The sequence below is a fragment of the Stenella coeruleoalba genome, assembly GCF_951394435.1.
Source record: "Stenella coeruleoalba genome assembly, chromosome: 18".
Classification (NCBI taxonomy): domain Eukaryota; kingdom Metazoa; phylum Chordata; class Mammalia; order Artiodactyla; family Delphinidae; genus Stenella; species Stenella coeruleoalba.
The window spans coordinates 3,914,436-3,938,832 of record NC_137164.1 but is presented as its reverse complement, the minus strand read 5'-3'; the positions used below and the strand labels follow the sequence as shown (position 1 = coordinate 3,938,832).

Genomic DNA, 24,397 nt, shown 5'->3' with positions numbered 1-24,397 from the left:
TCATGACTTCACGCTGGCCAACGGAATCTGAACTTCCCACATCTCAGTTTGCAGGGAAACTGGATGAACCAAAGGGAATAAAGTAACTGAGGGAGAAGCCCTTCCGTGCACAGTTCTTCCCTTTTCCTGATCCATCAGACTCAGAGTGGCCCTCTGGCCCCCTTCTCAGAAAGGGCCCTGGGCTCAGAGCAGCCGAGCTCCTGTTCATCTGCCATTCAGATCCCCCTGCACTCCTGCCATTCACAGCGTTTCCAGGCTGTCAGCTTGGCGGGCAGAGCATGCATGTATGCAGGTACAGACCCAAAGTACCTGCTGACAAAGCCTCTGTGTCATAGTCCGGAGTCCCTGTGGCAGTAACCGCTTATTAGTGGGAAGGAAATTCACAAATAAAGCGGGTCCGATCATTTACTTTAACAAAAGATTTATTTGAAACAGGTTTGTGCAGACATACACCAGTCAACGGACTGATTAAAGCCACGAATCACTACGTTTTCCAACCCCCCTAAAAACACCAGGAAAATGCCCTTCATCTGCATTCACTCCAGGAGGGAACCCAGCTCCACTGTTCTGTGCTGCTGTAATTTAACAACCAGAGGACGTTAATAGGATGTGAAAATGGTAACACTTCTAGAGGGAGGGAACAGAACCCCCAGACTCCATAAAAAAGCTCCCCCCCCCCACCGCCCGCTCTGCTGGGAGCCAATTAAACGTGCCTCCACTGCCCCCTTCCCTCTGCATAGACAGATTAAAACCTCCCTGGCGCAAACGGTATTTCAGCGATGCGAGCACAGATGTGACAGCAGACAGGAGAGCACGTGGCTTTGCCTGCATGAGGAAGACACCACAAGCGTGGCATGCTCAGACAGCAGCCCAGGAAGGATGCAGCGCCCACTGAGGCTGCAGGCCCTGGGGGGAGGCTGGGGGGCAGTGGCCCAGCAGGCCTCCCAGTTCAGCGCCGCGGGAGAGGGAGGGCGGAGCAAGGCTGTCAGGACTTGGATTGAGTTTATTAATGAAAAGCCGAAAAAGTGTTCCCCGGTGCAGGGATCTCGCTGGAAGGAGGGAGGCTGTATGACAGGGCAGATTTTTCCTTCTCAGTTCTGTACCTGGTGTCTACTGATCTCCCTGGAGCTGCACGCCCAGCTGTCTTCAGGAATACGACCGGCTCCAGTCCCCTCGGAAGTGGCTTCACATCCTGGTCTTCAGGCGTCCCTCCTCCTCCTGGCCCTTTCTCAACACTGTCGAGCTGGTCTGTGAAAGGCTCTCGATAAGCTCTCTTGACCCCTGGGTTTCCTGGGCAGGGTTATTTGGATAGCGCCATTCCTTCAACATTCTTCTTCCTCTTGCTGTTGTAAATCAAAGCCACCTGACACTTTGTTCCCGACTTTTAAAACGAACAGGTCTCCTTTCCGTAGCCAGGTCGGGAGAAATGCCGTCGGGCTAATCTTGGGAGCTTGTTTTCCTTGGTCTGATGCCTGGGAGTAGATATCTCTAAGGCAACTAGGGCAAGAGATTGTCACTTGAAAATGAGCCAGCCTGGGTGTAAGAAGAATGGCTCTCTTGTCTCCCCTGGGTCAGGGGAGCAGAGGTGCTCTGCAGGGTGACAGCTGCGGGTTATGCTTGGTGTGGGGAAACGGGGGAGCTTGCCCCTCTTCTCCAGTCCCATTGGTTTCTTAGTTCTGGCCCCTGAGAGCTGTGTGGGCTCAGAGACCTTTCTTCCCACTGAGAGGATTTCCCTTCACCCCTCACTCAGACCCACCAAACCAAGAGTGCTTTAAACAGCCCAAGTTGGAAGTCTGGCATTAAATGGAGCTCTTGTAAAAGAGAAGGGAAGTGGGTAGTGGACAGTTGGGGATGCTGGAAAAAAAAAACTCAACGAAGAGTCCAACACGTCAAGTCGAGTCGGGTATCCCAGGTCTGCTCCTTTTGGGAAGAACACTTATTAATATGTCATTACAGAGGAACTTGGGTCCTGACCTCTGAGACCCACTGGAAAATCTTCTACCTGTTCTCGTAGCTCTTCAAGAGGGAAAGATGGCTAGTGTGAGGCGAAATAATCTCCCCCAAGGCTGACAGAGACCAAGAACTGCCTCGAGCCGGTGACGAACCAGCCTCAAAGCCAACCGCTGTATTGCTTCCCCCCTTTTTTTGGAGGAGGTCTTTATTTTCACTCTCTCCATCACTATTACACTTTCTAACTTAAGCATTTGCATGAAGAAGTATTTAATGAATACCATGGGGGATGCCATCCTTTAACTTGACCTGGTAACTCATTTCTTTGCCATATTATTATTTCAGGCTCTGCTTAACCACAGTTTTTTTCCCCGTTCAAGGTTTTTATTTTATGGATCCCAGGAGATGAAGGCTACATTTCAAATGCTGGGCCTAAATCACTCCTTGAATTACTTTGGGACAATGACCCTGGGCAGTAATTCAAACCCTGGCTGAACCGTGTGTAGTTCTTTCACGTGTTCAAAACCAAGGACTACCTTATCCTACAGCGGAGTTTTGCAAACATTCTGTTCAACCTGTGGTCTAAGGCATAAATCTCCAGGGGCAGGAATATGATAGAATATTCTCTTCCTTATGGTTCAAAAGGATAAAGGGTCATTGTTTTCACGGTGAGATTATAGACTAGAGCTTTCTTTAAGAAAAAAAACATCCAACCGTAAAGTCCGTGATGTATGTCCGTATGCGTTTTCAGATATTAGTTACTTACACTTACTTTTTCATTATTCACTGTTTCTTGACAAGTGGTTACAGAGTCTCACTGCCAGCTCCCTACAGCAAGACCTAAAGCCTTGTCAGGTGAAGGAAAGGCCAGCAGAGCTCTCAGCTGTGAGCTGCAAGCCCAGGCTCCCGTGTTAGGGTATCACTCCAAGTGTTAAGGAAACGGCATCTCCTTTCTCCAAAGCACAGGGCAAGAAGAGAGAATGTAACACTGGTCAAGAAGCCTGGAATATTCTGCATAGAGACGGGCTAGACCACTGGCCCTGAGTGGAACCTGCCACTTCAGCCCAGTCCAGAGTCTGGCTCCGCAGTGCCGACCTGCCAGCCCGTGTGTCACTTTGTGTGTTGCAGAGTGACAAGTCCCAGGTGGCATCTCCACTGAGCTGACAGTGTGCAGCTTAAGTCCGGCCCACCCTACTCCCCGGGGGAGCGCTTGTGTGTGACACTCTGACCTCAGTTTAAAGATAGGACAAGTGACACAGCCCCCGAGTCGGCCCGGCTGAACGTCATACATCACACGTAGTGACAGCTGTTCCTCCTAGAAACCCAATTTAGTCATCTGGCTACAAGGTGGCTTAATCACAGGGGAGAATAAATAGAAAGGCATCCCTCCAATGCTTGCTTCTGTGTGCATGTTTCATGACTGCAAAGACTGTTTAGTCTGCTTCTCAAGGGAACTGGAAAATACACTTAAAATACTCAAAAATCTGAACTGTATTTTAATGTAAAAAATAAAAACCAAAAAGCCCCAGATAAGCGCACACTGTAATTCACAAATCTGATTCGGAAGGCTTTAAGTTCAAGAACGAGCCAAGTGTTTGACCGAGAACTGAGTCTGAATTCCCTTTTCCAACTAGGCTTAGGTCCCAAATGAAACTGAATCGTCAGGGTGCCTCACAGGACTCCGTGAGAACGTTCGTGTCTCCTCTGCACTCGGGGCTTTAGCCCTGCGCCCACCTTGCTCCGCTGTGTCAATTACAGGCACATATTCTGCTGTGATTCCTGCATGACGGTCCTTCAGCCACTCAGCTTGCTGGGTGCCCAGCGTTTCAGTTGCCTTAGACCTTGGGGAGGAAGGAGTGGCAACTGGACCTGCCTGTTCGCTGCGTCGTTCTGCTTGCCCTGGAGCCCCCTCTGGGTCCCCGTCACCTCACGAGCGGGGGATTCGTCTTTGTGGTCCACGCAAATCATACTCTAGATTATCTCCATGCCCGGTGAGATGCGGGTGCTCCGAAATGATGGGGAGGAAGCAGGATGCCCTGTTGTTTCATTTCCTGACTTAGCCCAGCCCTCCCCAGGGGGGCCGTGCCGTTTTAAGCATTATCTCCATGCCCGGTGAGATGCGGGTGCTCCGAAATGATGGGGAGGAAGCAGGATGCCCTGTTGTTTCATTTCCTGACGTAGCCCAGCCCTCCCCAGGGGGGCCGTGCTGTTTTAAGCAGCAGCAGCTGCCCGGAAGTGGTGAAGTTAAGTCAAATACCCAAATCTGGTTCGGCCACCAAAGCTGCGAGCGGAGGACGTGCCTCCAGACCGGGCGTTTACGAAGGGCTCCAGGTGCCGCTTTCCCGCCCCAGGGCATCCGGGTTCGGTCCACGTTCAGAACGTGGGACTCCGTGGTTCAAAGTCAGGGACTCGGCACTCCCCCTCCTCGGCTGAGATTCGGGGCCCCTCACGTGCAGAGAGCCGCCTGCGCCTAGCACTGGCTGGATAAGGAAGGAGAACCTGTCAGTGTAAGGAAGGCCGTTTCCTTGAAATGTTTGGAGTTCTGTTCACTTAAAACCCATGTCCATGGACACCTGAGGCTGATCGTGACAACTGTCTGGGCTTCAGGGCTTGGTTTCAGAAATTTCTACTGAGATTTGCAGGAAGAGTGTCTCCGTGCCCCTGCTTCCCTCCAACGGTCGTCTTCCTCAGCAGCCTCGGGGGCCCTCCCCCTCCCCACTGGGTTACTCATCGGCTCGGATTCCGGAGCGACAGGTGTGCGCCTTCGTCGGGGTGATGTGCTATAAATTCACTCAAAAGGCAAAATGTGCTCTGAGCTCCCAAGAGGACAAGCGTGGGCTCTAATTTAAGCAGGTGCCCAGGTCCAGGCGTCTGGAGGCCGGGAAATGAGTTCTGAGAGCCTGAGCAAGGCGGGCAGGGCCCCAGCGGCTCCACCACTGCCCTGACCTGCAGGCTCCCCTGTCGTCAGAAGGAGGCAGATAGAACACACACTTAGAATCTACGCGAATCGCTACGTTTCTTTAGTTATAAGGAAGGGGTTTCTGGCATCCATATCTGAATCTGGGGAGGAGGAGGGAGGGCGGGGGTCTGGGCGGGTGCCCGCTGCCACCGTGCACCAAGCGTGGGAACAGCCATGCAGCAGGTCTGAGTGTGGGGCGCCCGGGCAGCAAGGGTGCAGGGACCACGGAGACCCCGACGGGCCCGCCCTGCTGGGAATGTGACTGAGGTTCCAATAATCGTTCTCAGGTTTACCACCCAGATATCTATGTTGTGATTTCACTGCAATCAGGACGTTTATGCCAACTTCATACAAACAAAGGGGGGAATCAAAGCAAGCTGGCAGCTTGCCTCCAGTGAGGTTTACAGGCTGACCACGGACCGAATCTGTGCGTTGACAACACAGGAAGTCGGCGTGCCCACCGCAGCCCCACCAGGTGGGTTTCTCATGCACCGTGAAACCCACTCTGTCTTCTCCCAGAACCGCCGGGACTGACGTTGAAATACTGGTGAAGCACAATGTTTTTAATTTCACACCTCACCGGGCACAGTTGAATGCTTCGGAACAGCGTAAACAGAAGTCAGGCCAAGCACTGCGGATGGACGAGTGGGAAGGGGGAAGGTGGCTTCCCCTGCGGCCCGTGTCCAGGTTTCTGAGGGCATCGAGAACTAACAAACGGGTGGGCTAAGGCCACGGGATGTGTTTCCGGTGTTCTGGCCACTGACACCCGTCTCTTCTGACAAGCACGTGTTAACGCTGGGTGCAGCTGACCGTCTCTTTCGGAGGCTCCACCGGGAGACCACGTCTTACTTCTTCCTGGATTTCTGTTTGGTGGTGTCGTAGGCGCGGACTATTTCTTCCTGGGTCACGGCCCCGTGCTCCTCTTGTGAGAAGGCGTACCCATCTGGAAGAAGAGCACAGCGGGGCGGGTTAGGGGACCAGGAGAGGCTGCTTGGGGGCTGCAGCCGAGCGTCTGCACACTGGCCTCCGCGGCCTTGGATGGGGGTCCAGAGACCCGTGACCCCCTTGAAGGGGCGGGTGGCCAAGAGTGGGCAGAGGCCGGGTGGTTCTGTGCTGATGGGATGGGCAGGGCTCGGGGCTGGCCTCCCATTTCTGCCTGTGAAGCATCATCAGTGGGTCACGGGTCCACGGCTACACTTTCCCACCACCAGTCGAGGGGAAAGGCAAAGTCATCCTGCGCCGGAAATGTCCCAATCTGCCCGAAGCTGCAGGCCGGTCGGTAATTTATGAAGCTGTAAACATGCCAGGTAGGTAAATAGGCACATGCTAACGGTAAAGGCTGGCAAAGTGCACACAGCGCTGGGAGCTTGCCTCACTGAAATCGCATGGATTTGGACCATAATACACTGCAGCGGGTTTACTTTTGGGTAAATAAAGAAAAAGATCACTAGATAAAGTCAAGAGGAATTTAATGATGGGCCCAGTGGGTACAGAAAGACTGGTTTTTACAGTCAGTTCCAGTAATGGTGCTGGTGACGATAGCAGACAGTTAGCGAATGCTCCGTGTCTCAGACACTGTTGTATGTATTACGCACACATAGCTCAGTTCTTCCTCCCGACAGCCCTATGAGATGGGTGAGAGTTCTTCCCGTGTCACAGGTGGGGAAACTGAGGCACAAGGTGATGTCATGACTTGCCCAAGGGCCGGCGCTCTCCTGCAGCTCCGTCCTGAGGTTCTGAGACGGGGTTGGCATTCACAGCCCAAGGCAGGGCTGTCCCTCCTAACTGGCCCTTCCCACAGGAGGGACATTTGCAGGAGTCCCTCTCTGTTGGCCGACCCTTCTGGGTCAGGGGTACGGAAACGTCCCACAGCTGGATTAGACCTTCTGAGCAAAAGACGTCACAGGCAACAGCATGCCTTTTGTCTGTGCATATTTATGGCTGTTACTGGAGCTGTTAGTTCGTCATGTCCTTTAAAGGAGAAGAAAAGAGAAATCTTGCCCATGTATCGTCCTGGATTCCTCTTTTTAAAATTTTTAATTTTATTGATATATTGGAGTATAGCTGATTAACAATGTTGTGTTAATTTCAGGTGTACAGCAAAGTGATACAGTTATACATGTACCTATTCTTTTTCAAATCCCTTTCCCATGTAGGTTATTAGAGTATTGAGCAGAGTTCCCTGTGCTATGTCCTTGTTGGTTATCTGTTTTAAATATAGCAGTGTGTACATGCCAGTCCCTAACTCCTAATCTATCCCTACACCCCCTCACCCCCGGTTCCATAAGTTCACTCTCTAAATCTGTGATTCTGTTTTGTAAATAAGGTCATTTGTACCAGTTTTTGAGATCCTGCATATAAGTGATATCATGTGATATTTGTCTGTCTTTGGCTGACTTACTTCACTTAGTATGATAATCTCCAGGTCCATCCATGTTGCTGCAAATGGCATTATTTCATTCTTTTGAATGGCCTTGTAATATTCCATTGTGTATATGTACCACATTTTCTTTATCCGTTCATCTGTCAGTGCACATTTAGGTTACTTCCATGACCTGGCTATTGTAAACATCGCTGCAATGAACATTGGGGTACATGTATCCTTTCAAACCATGTTTTTCTCCAGATATTATGCCCAGGAGTGGGATTGCTGGATCATAGCGTAGCTCTGTTTTTAGCTTCTTAAGGAACCTCCACACTGTTCTCCATAGTGGCTGCACCAACTTACATTCCCACCGACAGTGTACAAGGGTTCTCTTTTCTCCATAGCCTCTCCAGCATTTCTCGTTTGCAGACTTTTTTCATGATGGCCATTCTGACTGGTGTGAGGTGATATCTCATTGTAGTTTTGATTTGCATTTCTCTAATTAACGACGTTGAGCATTTTCTCATGTGCCTCTTGGAAATGTGTATGTCTTCTTTCAAGAAATGCCTATTTAGGTCTTCTACCCATTTTCTGGTTGGGTTGTTTGTTTTTTTGATATTGAGCCATATGAGCTGTTTGTAAATTTTGGAGATTAATCCCTTGTCGGTTGCATCATTTGCAAGTATTTTCTCCCATTCTGATGGTTGTCTTTTCGTTTTGTTTGCGGTTTCCTTTGCTGTCAAAAGCTTTTGAGTTTAATTAGGTCCCGTTGGTTTATTTTCGTTTTTATTTCCATTACTCTAGGAGATGTATCAAAAAAGATATTGATGGGGCTTCCCTGGTGGCGCAGTGGTTGAGTGTCCGCCTGCCGATGCAGGGGACACAGGTTCGTGCCCCGGTCCGGGAAGATCCCACGTGCCGTGGAGCGGCTGGGCCCGTGAGCCGTGGCCGCTGAGCCTGCGCGTCCAGAGCCTGTGCTCTGCAACAGGAGAGGCCACAACAGTGAGAGGCCCGTGTACCGCAAAAAACCCCCAAAAAACGTGATGCGATTTATATCAAAGAGTGTTCTGCCTATGTTTTCCTCTAAGAAGTTTATGGTATCTGGTCTTATATTTAGCTCTTTAATCCATTTTGAGTTTATTTTTGTGTATGGTGTTAAAAAATGTTCTAATTTTTTTTTTTTTTTGCATGTAGCTGTCCAGTTTTCCCAGTACCATTTATTGAAGAGACGGTCTTCTCTATTGTGTAGTCTTGCCTCCTTTGTCATAGATTAATTGACCGTAGATGCGTGGGTTTATTTCTGGGCTTTCTATCCTGTTCCATTGATCTATATTTCTATCTCTGTGCTAGTATCACACTCTTTTGATGATTGTAGCTTTGTAGTATAGTCTGAAGTCAGGGAGCCTGATCCCTCCAGCTCTGTTTTTCTTTCTCAAGATTGCTTCGGCTATTTGGGGTCTTTTGTGTCTCCATAGAAATTTTAAGACTTTTTTGTTCTAGTTCTGTGCAAAATGCCACTGGTAATTTGATGGAGGTTGCACTGAATCTGTAAATTGCCTTGGGTAGTATAGTCGTTTTGACAATATTGATTCTCCCAATCCAAGAACATGGTATATCTTTCCATCTGTTTGTGTCATCTTCGATTTCTTTCTTCTTACAGTTTTTGGAGTACAGGTCTTTTGCCTCCTTAGGTAGGTTTACTTTTGGCATTTTATTCTTTTTGATGTGATGGTAAATGGGATTGTTTCTTTAATTTCTCTTGCAACTTTACTAAATTCATTGATGAACTCTAGTAATTTTCTGATTGCATCTTTAGGATTTTCTATATGTATTGGGTTTGCCAAAAAATTTGTTTGGGTCTTTCCATAGAATGTTATTGAAAACACCTGAACGAAGTTTTTGGCCAACCCAATGGTATCATGTCATCTGCAAACAGTGACAGTTTTACTTCTTTTCCAATTTGGATTACCTTCATTTCCTTTTCTTCTCTGATTGCCATGGCTAGGACTTCCAAAACTATGTTGAATAAAAGTGGTGAGACTGGACATTCATGTCTTGTTCCTGATCTTAGAGGAAATGCTTTCACCTTTTCACCATTGAGTATGATGTTAGCTGTGGGTTTGTCGTATATGGCCTTTATTATGTTGAGGTAGTTTCCCTCTTTGCCCACTTTCTGGAGAGTTTTTATCATAAATGGGTGCTGAATTTTGTCAGAAGATTTTTCTGCATCTATTGAGATAATCGTATGGTTTTTATTCTTCAATTTATTGATGTGATGTATCACACTGATTGATTTGTGGGTAATGAAAAATCCTTGCATCCCTGGGATAAATCCCACTTGATCATGGTGTATGATCCTTTTAATGTGCTGTTGGATTCGGATTGCTAGTAGTTTGTTGAGAATCTTTGTGTATGTTCATCAATGATATTGGCCTGTAATTTTCTTGTTTTGTGGTATCTTTATCAGGTTTTGGTATCAGGGTGATGGTGGCCTCATAGAATGAGTTTGGGAGTTTTCATTCCTCTGCAATTTTGGAATAGTTTCAGAAGAATAGGTGACTCTTTTCTAAATGTTTGATAGGATTCACCTGTGAAGCCATTTGGTCCTCAACTTTTGTTTGCTGGGAGTTTTTTTAATTACAGTTTCAATTTCAGTACTTGTGATTGGTCTGTTCATATTTTCTATTTCTTCCTGGTTCAGTCTCGGGAGATTGTACCTTTCCAAGAATTTGCCCATTTCTTCCAGGTTGTCCATTTTATTGGCATACAGTTGCTTGTCGTAGTCTTATGATCCTTTGTATTTCTGTGGTGCCTGTTGTAACTTCTTTTTCCTTTCTGATTTTTATTGATTTGAGCCCTCTCCCTCTTCTTCTTGAATGGGTCTAAAGGTTTATCAATTTTATCTTTTCAAAGAACCAGCTTTTAGTTTCATTGATCTTTTCTATTGTTTTTTTGGTCTCCATTTTTTTTTTTTTTTTGCGGTATGCGGGCCTCTCACTGCTGTGGCCTGTCCCGTTGCAGAGCATAGGCTCTGGACGCACAGGCTCAGCAGCCATGGCTCACGGGCCCAGCGCACCGTGGCATGCGGGATCTTCCCAGACTGGGGCACGAACCCGTGTCCCCTGCATCGGCAGGCAAACTCTCAATCACTGCGCCACCAGGGAAGCCCCTTGTCTCCATTTCATTTATTTCTGTTCTGATCTTTATAATTTTTTTCCTTCTGCTAACTTTGGGTTTTTGTTTGTTCTTTCTCTAGTTGCTTTAGGTATAAGGTTAGGTGGTTTATTTGAGATTTTTCTTGTTTCCTGAGGTAAGATTGTAATAGCACTAAACTTCCCACTTAGGACTGCCTTTGCCGTGTCCCATAGGTTTTGGATCATTGTGCTTTCATTTTCATTTGTCTCTAGGTATTTTTTGATTTCCTCTTTTGTTTCTTCAGTGATCCATTGGTTGTTTAGTAGTATATTATTTAGCCTCCACGTGTTTGTGTTTTTTACAGTTTTTTTCCGTGTAGTTTGTTTCTAATCTCATAGTGGTATGGTCGGAAAAGATGCTTGATATGATTTCAGTTTTCTTAAATTTACCGAGGCTTGCTTTGTGGCCCAGCATGTGATCAGTCCTGGAGAATGTTCCATGTGCACTTGAGAATAATGTGTATTCTGCTGCTTTTGGATGGAATGCTCTATAAATATTAAGTCCATCTGGTCTAATGTGTCATTTAAGGCCTGTGTTTCCTTTTTGATTTTCTGTCTGATCTGTCCATTGATGAACATGGGGTGCTAAAGTCCCCCGCTATTACTGTGTTACTGTTGATTTCTCCTTTTATGGCAGTATTTGCCTTGTATGTTGAGGTGACCCTATGTTGGGTGCACATATATTTACAATTGTTATATATTCTTCTTGGATAGATCCTTTGTCCTTCTTTGTCTCTTGTAATAGTCTTTATTTTAAAGTCTATTTTGTCTGATATGAGTGTTGCTCCTCCAGCTTTCTTTTGATTTCCACTTGCATGGAACGTCTTTTTCCATCCTCTCGCTTTCAGTCTGTATGTGTCCCTAGATCTGAAGTGGGCTTCCTGTAGACAGCATATGTACGGGTCTTGTTTTTGTATCCATTCACCCAGCCTGTGTCTTTTGGTTGGAGCGTTTAATCCATTTACCTTTAAGGTAATTATTGATATGTATGTTCTTACTGCCATTTTGTTAATTGTTTTGGATTTGTTTTTGTAGGTCTTTTTTCTTCCCTTCCTCTTTTGTTCTCTTGTGATTTGATGGCTAACTTTAGTGTTGTGTTTGGATTCCTTTTCCTGTTTTGTGTGTGTATCTATTGTAGTTTTTTGGTTTGCAGTTACCATGAGGTTTTGATATAGCAGACTGTATATAAACAAGATTGTTTTAAATTGCTGGTCTTTTAATTTCAAACGCATTTCCAATATCCTGCATTTGTGCTCTCCTCTTCTCATGACTGCTGGTTTTGATATCATATTTGTGTGCGGACAATTTCTTACCTCTACTGTATGTTTGCCTTTACTGGTGAGCTGTTCTGTTCATAATTTTCTTGTTTCTAGTTGTGGCCTTTTCTTTGCTGCCTAGAGAAGTTCCTTTAGCATTTGTTGCAAAGCTGGCCTGGTGGTGCTTCATTCTCTTAGCTTTTACTTGTCTGTAAAGCTTTTGATTTCTCTATCAAATCTGAATGAGAGCCCTGCTGGGTAGAGTATTTTTGGTTGTAGTTTCTTGCCTTTGATCACTTTAGATACATCATGCCACTCCCTTCTGGCCTGCAGAGTTTCTGTTGAGAAATCAGCTTATAACCTTAGGGGAGGAGAGTTCCCTTGTACATTACTTGTTGCTTTTCTCTTACTGCTTTTTTTTTCTTTGTCTTTCTTTTTGTCAGTTTGTGTCTTGACATGTTCCTCCTAGGACTCTCTGTGCTTCCTGGACTTGGGTGACTGTTTCCTTTCCCATGTTAGGGAAGTTTTCAGCTATTTGCTCTTCAAATATTTTCTCAGGTTCAGCACTTTCACTCCTGTGGGAGAACTTGTGGTATAATTATTTTCCAGTTTGTGGGTTGCCTATCCGGCAGGTATGGTATTTGATTTTATCAAGATTGCTCCCCTCCTACTGTCTCGTTGTGGCGGCTTCCTTGCTTTTGGATGTAGGGTGTCTTTTTTGGTAGGTTGCAGCGTTTTTTTTTTGTTGATGTTGTCCAGCAGTTGGTTGTGATTTTGGTGTTTCTATAAGAAGAGGTGAGCTCATGTCCTCCTACTCTGCCATCTTGTTACCCTTCATCCTGGATTCTTACTTTACTCAGACATTTGGCTTAAAAAGGAAAGTTTCTGGACTATAAAGACATACAGTAGCACTGTCTAAAAAAGTCCTTGTGGGATGGAGGAGAGGAAGTGACTTCCTGCTCTGATCACACTGTAAACCAAGTCTCCATCCCCCCCAGGGCTGGCTGGCCAGCTCTTCCCGAGAGCATGCCTTTCAGCCTGAGAGGACCCCGGGGCTCAGGAGGGCCACCCTGGGAGGCAGGAGGTGTGGGCTGAGCTGCAGAGGTGGCCTGGGAGCCACTGAGGACACGGCTGGGCAGCAGGGAGCAGGTGGGAGTGAAAGAGTGAGAACACAGGTGCCCCCATGGGGCGTCGGTCGAGCTGCTCACCTGCATTTCTAACAAGACCAAACCCACAACCCAAAGGCCCCACCCTGGGACAGCAGCCCGAGGGCAGCGTGAGCCCCTGCAGCTGGTGCAGGCAGGCGGCTCATCCTGCCCTGGGTGGCCCTGGCGCTCCTGGGCTTCCTCCCGGCCCACTGCTTCCTACAAGGAGGCTGTGCTGGGTCTCCCAGCCTCAGGGGCTTCCTGGGATCTGAAGAGGAAATGCCTCCTCTCACCTCTGAGCTGTGGGGCGGAGGTGACGGTGGACGAGGAAGCCTTCTGAAACCTGTGTGGCTGTGGGCACTGCAGCCCTGGTGCCCAGGCCCCAGCATGCTCTTTGTGCTGTGTCTTGGCTGCCACGATGTACCAGACCAGCTGCCTCTCCCTGGGCCATTTCAGGGCAAATCGAGCAAATAGCACTGTCTCCTCCAGCAGTAAGGCTGGGCTCTGGACAGCATCCACCTTCCAGTCTCCTGAAGGGGATGTTTCTGGGCATGTCGGTTGTTTCCCGAGCTGGCCCCAGAGCTGTCCTCGGATCCCCCACGCTGCTGGGTGGTGGGCCTGCCAGCCAGGGGGACGCTTCCCTGCAGAAGGGGCCCTGACCCCGAGAGATGGGGACACCGTGTAGCTCTTCCCTCCCCAGGGGGGTAGGAGACTGTGGGGCTCTCTGTCCCTAGCTGGCCATCCCCCTGCCCTGCTTTCAAGGTAGAGCTGAGCCCAGGGCCGAGGCGCCAGTGAGAAGCGCTCATTCCAATCCTCGCTTGGCTGTGACTTGGACACAGAACCGGGGCCCTCCGTCTTCCTGGTTTACTTTTCTGTAAAATGAATGGGCTGGACTGGGCCAGGCCCAGGTCCTTCCAGCTCTTATCCACATGGGCGCCAGCATGGTTCCTTGGCTGGTGACGCCCAGGCCACAGAGCCCTCCTGTGGTTGGGACTAATTCTACACTTGGCGCCCAGAGAGGAGGCCTCTGCTCCAGGCCAGGGACGGAGGAGCCTATCTTGACAGTCAGCCCAAACACAGCAATTACTACCTGCCTTTTAATGTGTTTTTTTGTGGGGGGGGGTGGGGGGCAGGGGAAGGAATGAAGGGGACTTGCTGAGACGTAAACATGAACATTGTTTGGGACTGTCCTTTTGGGAAAAGCATCTGGAATTGTCTACCCCTGTTCAAGTGGAAGGGGCAGCAGCCCTGTCTTTATTTATTCGTTGTTTTCCACTCAGATCCACCTGTACCTTCAGGAAGCCAGCTGCAGTGCTCTCCGCAGCTCCTGTTTGTGTCATGGGTACAAGGGCCGTCCAGTGGGATAACTAACTCAGCCCCTCTGGAGTGGGAAGGGTTTCTAGGCATCTGTCCTAAGGGACAGCAGAGGGAAGCTTCTGGTTCGATAGCAAATCTCTTCTCCCAGGGTCAGCAGGGTGCCCAGAGGTCACTACCAGAGGGCTTCTCCACCAGCTCCCCTGGGTGCATCCACCATCATGTTTCCAAAATGGGCACCAGGATGTTCTTAGTCTCTACTGAGCTTAAGTGGACTTTGAATTTAAGAAAGAAAGGAGGACTTCCCTGGTGGCGCAGTGGTTGAGAGTCCGCCTGCTGATGCAGGGGACATGGGTTCGTGCCTCGGTCCGGGAAGATCCCACATGCCGCAGAGCGGCTGGGCCCATGAGCCATGGCCACTGAGCCTGCGCATCCGGGGGGGGAAAAAAAAAAAAAAAAGAGAGTGGCCTGATAGGGTGGTCCTGGGAGCATGGGCGTCTCTGTGATTCAGATAAATATTTTCCTCTTAGAAACAAAGCCTGATAGGGGTTAGAGCAGGACAGCAGGGACCATAATCACCCAGCCAGCCTCCGCCTGCCCAGCCTGACAAAGAAACACCATCCCTTCACTAGCTCCTGCCTGATGGACGTTTAACTGCCATTATTTGCATCCAAACTCAGAGGGAGGCTCTCAGCATTTCCCACAGTCATTCATCTTCAGGAAGTCCTGACAGCCAGGAAGGAATGATGGGGGCCTGGAGAAAGCACTCAGTGGACCAGACCTTCCTAAGTGCTCAGCCATGGCCAGGGTCCGGGGATGGAATTCGGGTAGGTGGAAGGGCAGGTTTGTCTTCCTCTGGGAGAACACTTGGTGAAGTCCATAAAATCATGTCTTTTTTTTTTCATTATTTTGGAATAAAGCTTCCCTGAAATGGCGTTTCTTTGAATCGGAGCTCTCATGACATCTTAATGAAAGTAGCTATTTCCTGTCTGGGAAAAGACTCCTAATAGCACTTGGGAAATTGGGAACACTGTGTGGGATGGTAAGGAAATTAGACCGTGTAGGAAACAATGAGCTCGGTTGCTAGTACTGTGTGCGGGTGGTCCATCAGAACAAGTGCTCCAAGACTAGGGCTTTTCCTTCCGGTTTCCTGGGAAGACTGAGTCCGGAGACAAGCAGAGGCCAGAAGCCCCTCCCGATGCTTGATGGCCTTCTCTGGTGGTCCGTGACTGAAACACCCTGGTATCCATTAGGGTCCTACTCCTAGTTGCTGAGTGCCTTTAACATGTGGTGTGATTTTAGCAGCTTGCCTATTTTTTGTATTTGTTGATCAGAATTTTGGTTTGGTCCTTCAAAATACTGAGAGTTCATAAAACGTTTTGTAGTCGTTTTAAGACCCTTTATGGCACTCCCACGAAAGCTCTCGTGCCGCCTTTGCTCTCAGTGTCTGTTCTTTCTCTGGTCGGACGCTGCATGGCACGAGCCCTGCGTTTAGGGAACCAGTACTCATGTTCTCTGTGCCCGTCACCGTGAACCCTCACAGGCTGTGTAAGATGCAGATGATTCTGTTTTTCTCCTCAGAGGAGAAAACAGACATTTAGAGAAATACGTAAGTGGCCTAAAGTTATTCAATTTGTGGCAGAAAAAACAAGTAATACCTAACATTTGGACTCCACGCTGTCAGGCTCTGTTCCAGGCACTTTATGTGTACAATCTCAGTGAATCCTCCCAGTAACCCCAGGGAGGTTCTCACGTCACCTGTTCTACAGGTGTAGGAACAGAGCGGTTAACTTACCTAAGGTCACAAAGTGGCAGAGCTGGGACGGGACCGCAGGCAGCCCGGCTCTGAGGTGGAGCCCCGGACCTCGTGGCTGGGACCCCACCACCCAGCCTCCTCTGGACTCAACCTCTCTCGAGGATCAGAGGCCGTGGCTGGGGTCCAGGGCCCGGGCTCTGCGGGGCCACTTAGTGTGCCGACCTGAGGCTCTTGGCCAGGTGTCTCGGGGCAGAGAAGCCTCAGAGAATGTGGGGCACGTGGGCCCTTCTGGGAGCTACTGCAGCCCCTTCTCCCACGGGGATGTCCAGGCGGGGGTGGTCACCGACGGCCATGACGTCCCACCTGTTCCTTTCCTTCCCTCTGTTGAGAAAGTCTGCAAAGATGTGTTCACCGTGGGGGGATGGCGCTCAGCTGAGCCGGGCAGAGGTCCTCCAGTACCTGTCCTAAGGGTGCAGGGAGGCTTCACTTTCTACCCCTTGTTTCCGGCTCAACTCAGGGAGAAAAAGGAGAGCAGAAGTGGGGCGTCAGTTGAAGAGATGGGAGTGCAGGCGGGGACGCGGCAGGATTCAGAGGCAGGAACCAGGGCCTCAGCTGGGGAAGGGAGGCTGCCTGCGCAGGGGCCCCTGCACTCGGCTGCAGCACCCTCGCCTGCCCGGCAGCCCAGGGGCTGGATTGCAGGTGAGCCCATCCCCTCCTCGAGCTCCATTTGGCGTTTCCCCGCCCCCCACCCCCACCCCGCTCCTCTGGGCTCTGACGCATCCCCACAGACCCTGCTTGGCAGAAACGGGGCCTGGCCTCCAGCTGCAGGGGCGGCGTGGGGCACAGCCTTCCTGGGAAGACCACAGAGACTTTTCCCATTGCCATTGTTGTGATTAATATGCCAGTAGCGTAGGGCTACTGTGGGGGGAACCATGTAAAAGGAGCATCACTTCAATCTTAGAAAGAATCTGATGGGGAGGCTGCCACAGGAGCTGCACCACATCAGATCTGAAGTTTACGGGTCGTGTCATTCAGACATTTGACTGGATCCCGGGGAATGCCTACCCACTGGGTGTACCTGCCTGGGGCCAGATACACCATTTCCACCTCCGGGTGTAGAGCCTGGCAGTGGTCCGCACCACGTGCCGGCGGGCTACTCACGTGGCACTGACTGCTGGAGGGAACTGCCCCGGAAGTGGGTGGGCGGCGTCTTCCTGCCCAGCCTCTTGAGCAGCCGGTCTCGCTCGTTGGTCCTGGGGGCACATCACACACGGTCAGTCTCCGGCCACGCGGACACCTCTCGAAGGTGCTCAGAGAAAGAATGGCTTCAGGTCGTAACACGAAACAGACCGGGAAAAGGCTGCCCCACGTCAAGGAGAACGTCCCGTTTCGCCAACTGCCCCTCTATTTACAGCAGATGCTGCCTGGACGCCTCGAGAGCGGCTCCCTCCTCTGAAAACCCGCTCTGCGCGCACCCCGTCCCTACACGACCCTCGGAGCCCCGCCTGCCTCCTGACGGAAGGGGACCAGGGCCCCTGCCTCCGGGGCAAGGAGTGAGCTGTTGCTCCGGTGAACGGAAAGCTTCCATTCCACCTGCCCCCCAGGCCTGGAGCCTCGCCTGGGTGCCCCAGGACCCGGCCAGAGACAGTTGCCTCTGCAGAACCTGATGCTTATTTTGAACCACAATGATAACCAAGGTCAGTTTTCTTTGAAAACACAAGGTTAGGCGTGCTTCCTGCCTCTCCTGAAATGGTCCCTCCTCCAAGGCTGCCGCTGCTCTGGGGCAACACGGAGGTTCTCCCTAGAGTACAGTTGGGCTTTACTACCAACCAAAGGTGGGTGGTTGGGAAATGCTCGAGAGTGGCCCCGATTTCCTGCTGCCGGGGTGTTACCGGGCTTGCCCCCAACAGACTGCGGTGTACAGCGCTGGCGGGCACGCTCTGTAACGGCTGAACTGTACCCCTCCAGACTGCACCTGCAGGAGCCCTACCCATCCAGGGTCTCAGGATGGGCTGCATTACGAGACGAGGCCTTTAAAGGTCACATGAGGTCATCGGGGTGGCCCTAATCCAAGCTAACTGGGGTCCTTATGAGGAGCGGGAATTAAGACACACACTGAGGGACGGCCATGTGAGAACACAGGGAGAAGATGGCCTTCACCTGCAAGCAGAGGAGGGAGGTCTCGGAAGGAACCAGCCCTGGAACACCTTTGCTCTGGGACTTCTGACCTCCAGAACCGTGGGAAAATACACCTCTGTTGTTTCAACCACCTGCTGTGCAGCACTTTGCCACGGCAACGCGTACATCCCCAGTCTGCTGTCTGGGAACTTGAGGGTGCAGAAGTTGGAAGAACTGCAGTTGCTTGTGGTCCAAAACCCCTCCCCCCAGCCCATCCAGGCCTGAGCCCAGGGTCCACTTCATGCTCCCCCAAGGGCCTCTGCAGGGGGAGCAGGGCCCGGCTACTCTCAACAGTCCTATGAGCTGAAGTTCACTGTGCTCTTGGGTTTCTGCAAGAGAGCAGTTTCTGATCATCTTGGCTGAAAGAACAAGGTTTAATTCATCACCAGCTCAGGGCAAGCCCCAGCCTACCCCCATTGGGAAGATGTCTGATGTCTGATGGCTGATGAGAACACACACTTTTTCTGTCCCCTCACACTGCCTCTCCCTTCCCTCTCATCTTTCCTTCCAGGGGCCACCTTAACCGCCCTGGGCCACGGGGATGAGCAGATGCGCGGTCCTCGTGTGGCCGCCTGACGTCCGCAGCGCCCGTGCTGGCTGCTCTCAGCTGTGTGAGGCACTGCCACGCAGCTCCGAGCCCAGCTGAGAAGGGCTCCCTGAGGCCCTCCCCGCTGGGACCCTGGAACTGAGGGACAGACTGGGCACTCCACCCCGCCTCTCCTGGACCCTCTGACGTTTCAGGTCCAGAAGGTCCTCCTAGTGCTGGGTCTCGTGAGAACCTCACAGAGCCACGGATGGGAAGGGCTCTCTGAAATCATGCATCCTGGTCTCTAGTTGGGCGGCTGAGGAAACAGCCAAAGACAAAAGGGCACAGGGCACTGTGTTGGGCAGACGTCTCTAATTTCCACGTGGGACGGCGTATGCTTTTCTCTCTCTTTTTTATAATGAAATATTCAAACACAGAAACTAGCGCAGAGAACATCCACCAACCTGCTCAGCTTTAGCCAACGACAGCACCACCCTTTGACCCTGCTGTGTCCTGCAGCCCTTCCTCCCATGTGGGGAGGGGGACATGGGGCCAAGGAGACATGTCCACCAAGAGCCCACACTTGCCCCCAGCCCAAGTACGTGAGACCTTAGAAGTCCCTGCCCAGTAATGCCCAAGCTGGCATCCAAGGCCAACCTGACCCCCTCGCTAGCTCCGTCTCCCTAGAAGTAGACCACACAGCCAGGGTCCATGCTGTGAGGCCTGGGGGGTGGCCAGAGGGTGGTTGTAGCGCGGGACGTGTGGACTGGGCTGTCCACACGCGAGTGCAGGTCCCCTGCCAGCACAGGACAGAGCTGGGGTGGGGGTGGGGTACACAGGGCAGCTACCTTTTCCCTGTGTTAATCACCGTCTCCAGAGAATCTGGGCATCACAAGGCACTGTGGTCTTCACCCACGTGCCTTAATCAAGGTACATGGCTATTACAACTTGCACACACTCAGACACAGCCTCCACTTGTACTCCTGTACCATGTCCTGCTAATGTTGGAAAAGTTGAAGCTAGAAAGGGGTATAACATTTACCATTTATAGCATTCTATTATCTATAGATGGTTTGAAAGCCATCTACTCACAAAGACATAGGAAAAAGTGAAGAAACACAATCAGCTATTTACTTTGGTTAATTCTGGTTAATGAGAAGAAAAAAGTACAGATTAGCACAGGGAAATGAGATTTGGGTTTATAAACAAGAGAACTCTTGACAAAATACTACAAACCGAATTCATTATAATGAAAGGATTACACAACCTTATGGGATTATGGGATTTATCCCAGTAACGCAAGGGTGATTCAACATACAAAAAGCAATTAATATAATACACCACACTAACAGAATGAAGGAAGAATATCAATGATCATCTAACTTAACGCAGAAAGATCATCTGACAAAATCCAACACCCTTTCATAATAAAAATACTCAGCAAACTAAGACGGGAAGGGAAGTTCCTCCACATAACAGCATTTATGAAAAACCCACAACTGACAACATACTCAATGGTGAACGACTGAAAACTCTCTCTATGATCAAGACAAGGATGCCTGCTTTTACCACTTCTACTCAAGGAATTTACTAGAAGTGCTAACTAAAGCAATTAGGCAAGATTCCAACAGTTTTTTTTTTTTTTGCAGAAACAAATATTTATCCTATAATTCATAGGGAATTACAAGGGGCCCCAGATAGCCAAAACAATCCTGGAAAAGGAACACCACAGCCAAAACAATCCTGGAAAAGGAATACTAACTTATTTCAAGAGTTAATATAAAACTACAGTAATGAAAATAGTGTGGTACTGGCATCAGGATACACATATAAATCACTGTAATGTAGTTAAGAGTCATATGTCTATGGTCAGCTGACTTTTGGCTAGGGTACCCAGACCATTCATAAGGAGAGGAAAGTCTGTTCAGCATATGGGTCTGGAGTAACTGGATTTCCACACTCAAAAGAATGAGGTTGACCCCTTACCTGCAATCACATACAAAAAGTAGCTCAAAATGGATCAAAGACCCCAAATATAAGAGCTAAATGTTTACGACCTTGAATTTGGCGATGTTTCTTAGATATGACACTCAAAGCCTAGGCAACAAAAGGAAAAAATAGATAAATCGGACTTCATCAAAAACCTTTGTGAATCAAGACATTATCAAGAAAGTGAACAAACAACCTAATCAAAAAATGGGCAGTAAAGCAATTATACTCCAATAAAGATGTTAAAAGAAAAACGGGCAGAACACCTAAACAGACATTTCTCCAAAGAAGACAGATGTCCAAAAAGCACATGAAAAGATGCTCAACATCGCTAATTATTAGGGAAATACAAATCAAAACCACAATGAGATTTCACCTCACACTGGTCAGAATGGCCCTCATCAAAATATCTAGAAACAATACATGCTGGAGAGGGTGTGGAGAAAAGGGAACCCTCCTATACTGCCAGTAGGAATGTAAATTTGTACAACCATTATGGAGGGCAGTATGGAGGTTCCTTAAAAAACTAAATATAGAACTACCACTTGATCTAGCAATCCCACTCCTGGGCATATATCTGAAGAAAACCATAATTCGAAAAGATACATACACACCAGTGTTCACTGCAGCAATGTTTACAGTAGCCAAGTCATGGAAGCAACCTAAGTGTCCATCGACAGAGGAAGGGATTATGATTGGTACATATACACAGTGGAATATATACAGCCATAAAAGAGGAATGAAATAATGCCATTTGCAGCAACACGGATGGACCTGGAGATTACCATGCTAAGTGAAGTAAGTCAGAGAAAGACAAATATCTCATGCTATCACTTATATGTGGAATCTAATAAAAATGATACAAATGAACTTATTTACAAAACAGAAACAGACTCACAGATCTCAAAATCAAACTTATGGTTACCAAGGGGAAACATGGGGGGAGGTGATAGGAGCTGGGGATTGACATATACACACTACTATATATAAAACAGGTAACTAACAAGGACTTATTGGTATGGCACAGGGAACTCTACTCGATATTCTGTAATAACCTATATGGGAAAAGAATCTGAAAACGAATGGATATGTATATATGTACAACGGATTCACTTTGCTGTACACCTGTAACTAACAACGCTGTAAATCAACTACACTCCAATAAGAATTTTTTAAAAAGGGAAAAGGCAACCATAAAATGAAAGTATTTACAAACCATATAGCTGGTAAGGGTCTAGAGTCCAGAACATATCAATAATCCCAACAACTCAACAGCATAAAGACGGACAAACCAAATCAAAAACAGGCAATTTTGGATTTGGATACGTTATCCGAAGAAGAAACACAACGGCCCACAAGCACATGAAAAGATGCTCAACATCATTAGTCATTAGGGAAATGCGGGTCAAAACCACAAAGAAATAGCACTTAACATCTACTAGGATGGCTATAAGTGAAACAAGAACAGATAATAACAGGTACTGGAGAGGATGTAGAGAAACTGGAACCCTAGCACATTACTGGTGGGTCTGTAAAATGGTGCAGCCATTGTTCTTCACTAACTTCAACATGGAATTACTGTCTCACCTAGCAATTCCACTCCTAGGTCACATTAGCCAAAAGAGCTGAAAATGGACTCAGACACTTGTACACCAATATCGAGAGCAGCATTATTCACAAAAGCCAAAAGATGAAAACAATCCAGACATCAACTGCTGAATGGATAAAGTGTGGTCTGTCCATACGATGGAAAATTATTCAGCCACAAAAAGGAACACAGTATGACACATGCACAACACGGAAAAACCTTGAGAACCTCACGGTGAGTGAAAGAAGCCAACGCCATAGGCTGCGTCTTGCACGGCTCCATTCATATGAAATGTCTGGAACAGGCAAATCACAGAGAACGAGCATCGGTTCCCGGGGAGCGCAGGGCATCCGGGGGGTGCTCAAAGCATCCGAGGTTTCCTTTCGGGGAGACGAAAATGTTCTGGAACTAGACAGGGGTGACGATCGCACATCATCATGAAGGTACTAAACGCCACTGAACTGTACTCTTTAAAACGGTAAATCTTATACATAGGATGGATAAACAACAAGGTCCTACTCGAGCACAGGGAACTACATTCAGTATCCTGTGATAAACCATGATGGAAAAGACTGAAAAAGAATGTATATATATGTGTAACTGAATCACTTTGCCGTTCAGCAGAGTTTAACACAACATTGTACATCAGCTATACGTCAATAAAATTAAAAAAAAATAAAAACCAGGAGAAGGAATGGGTCCTGAATTGGAGGTAAATTCCCTCCCATCACCTGAATGGTTGGTAACGATGTCATCTTCATGGTTTATTTCTCCGATGGTGGGGGTGGAGTTCAGTGCTTGCTTTGACCTTTTTCCATCCCAGCTTAGGCATGGGTGCTGCCTGAGATCTGTCCCCCCATATGGAAGGTGCAGGTAAACACCAGTGATAGTGGTGAAAGCCCATCTCACACAGCCCCTTAAGGCAGGCTCTGCTGAGAAGCCAGCGCCTCTCCAGGGAGGTGGTTGGTGCACTCCTGTCTCAAAGAACAAGCAGCGTCAGGAAGGAGCAGAGAGCTGGCAAGCGTTACTCGCGAGAATAATAAACTTTTACGTCCGCGTTTCTGTCAGGAGGCTGTTCCTGCTAAAATCACACACGCGTAACTGGCACAGAGCAGAACGTGGAGAATAGAGCAAATAATTACAAATCTGTTTTTTGGTCTTGTCAGTAGTTACAGCTGGTAGGAATCACAGCTGACACCACAAAGCAGCCAAAAACAAATAGGTATTTTTAGAAACTTACTGTTAAATGATGGCTGGATGGTCTTCAAAACATAAATCTGACAGGTTCCTCAAGATAAAAGCGAATCAAAGTCCCCGTTCCTTCAGGTAGGGCCAGACACCTACCAGGCTATCAGACTGCTGAAATTCTAACCCACGTTTTTTCTTTAATTATTTCTTTAATTTTATTTTTGGCTGCGTTGAGTCTTCATTGCTGCCTGTGGGCTTTCTCTAGTTGTGGGGAGCGGGGGCTACTCTTCGTTGCGGTGCACGGGCTTCTTATTGCGGTGGCTTCTCGTTGCAGAGCACGGGCTCTAGGCGCGTGGGCTTCAGTAGTTGTGGCACATGGGCTCAGTAGTGGCTCTCGGGCTCTAGAGCACAGGCTCAGTAGTTGTGGCGCACGGGCTTAGTTGCTCCGTGGTATGTGGGGTCTTCCTGGACCACGGCTCGAACCCGTGTCCGCTGCATTGGCAGGCGGATTCTCAACCACTGTGCCACCAGGGAAGCCCCTCTAACCCACTTTTAAAGATCCCTAGGGAATGAGACTTCATAGCCTCTGTTGGTAACTTACGTTACTCATTATAATCTGAGCATTAGGAAATGAGAAACTTTGGGCTCAATCATATTCCAGACCTGCCCAGGCCTCTGTAGGATGAGAAAAAAAAAACAAACCCTCACCTTAGTTATGTAATGAGGGAAAATAGCAAGAATAAAACAAATCAGAATAGGTTTTCCAGCCTAAGATTCCAATAAGATAGGTGTTCTACCCTGAAGGTAGGAGCCCTTCATAAATTCTATTCTATTAAATGGTAGTAAATTATTCTCCCCCTGAGTTACCTCTGAGGTATTGGGGGGGGCATACGGGAGATGCCACCCTGGGCCCCTGAACCTTCAGGAACCGCAGAGAGCAGGCGGGGAGGGGTCCCTGTGAGCGGAGATTCCCGGAAACACCAACACAG

At 48.7% G+C, this 24,397-nt stretch overlaps 1 protein-coding gene across 1 annotated transcript in view; it reads right to left on the bottom strand.

Annotated features, from left to right (window-relative positions):
• Positions 1–4,041: 4,041 nt before the first annotated feature.
• ATP8A2 (ATPase phospholipid transporting 8A2) overlaps positions 4,042–24,397 on the bottom strand; it is a 438,273-nt gene continuing 417,917 nt past the window's right edge. The window contains exons 36-37 of the mRNA XM_079903371.1: positions 17,101–17,192; positions 4,042–5,852 (exon numbers count right to left, since the gene is read on the bottom strand). Of these exons, the coding sequence (XP_079759497.1) occupies positions 5,755–5,852; positions 17,101–17,192 (190 nt within the window). The 3' untranslated portion in view covers positions 4,042–5,754. The remainder of the gene's footprint in view (positions 5,853–17,100; positions 17,193–24,397) is intronic.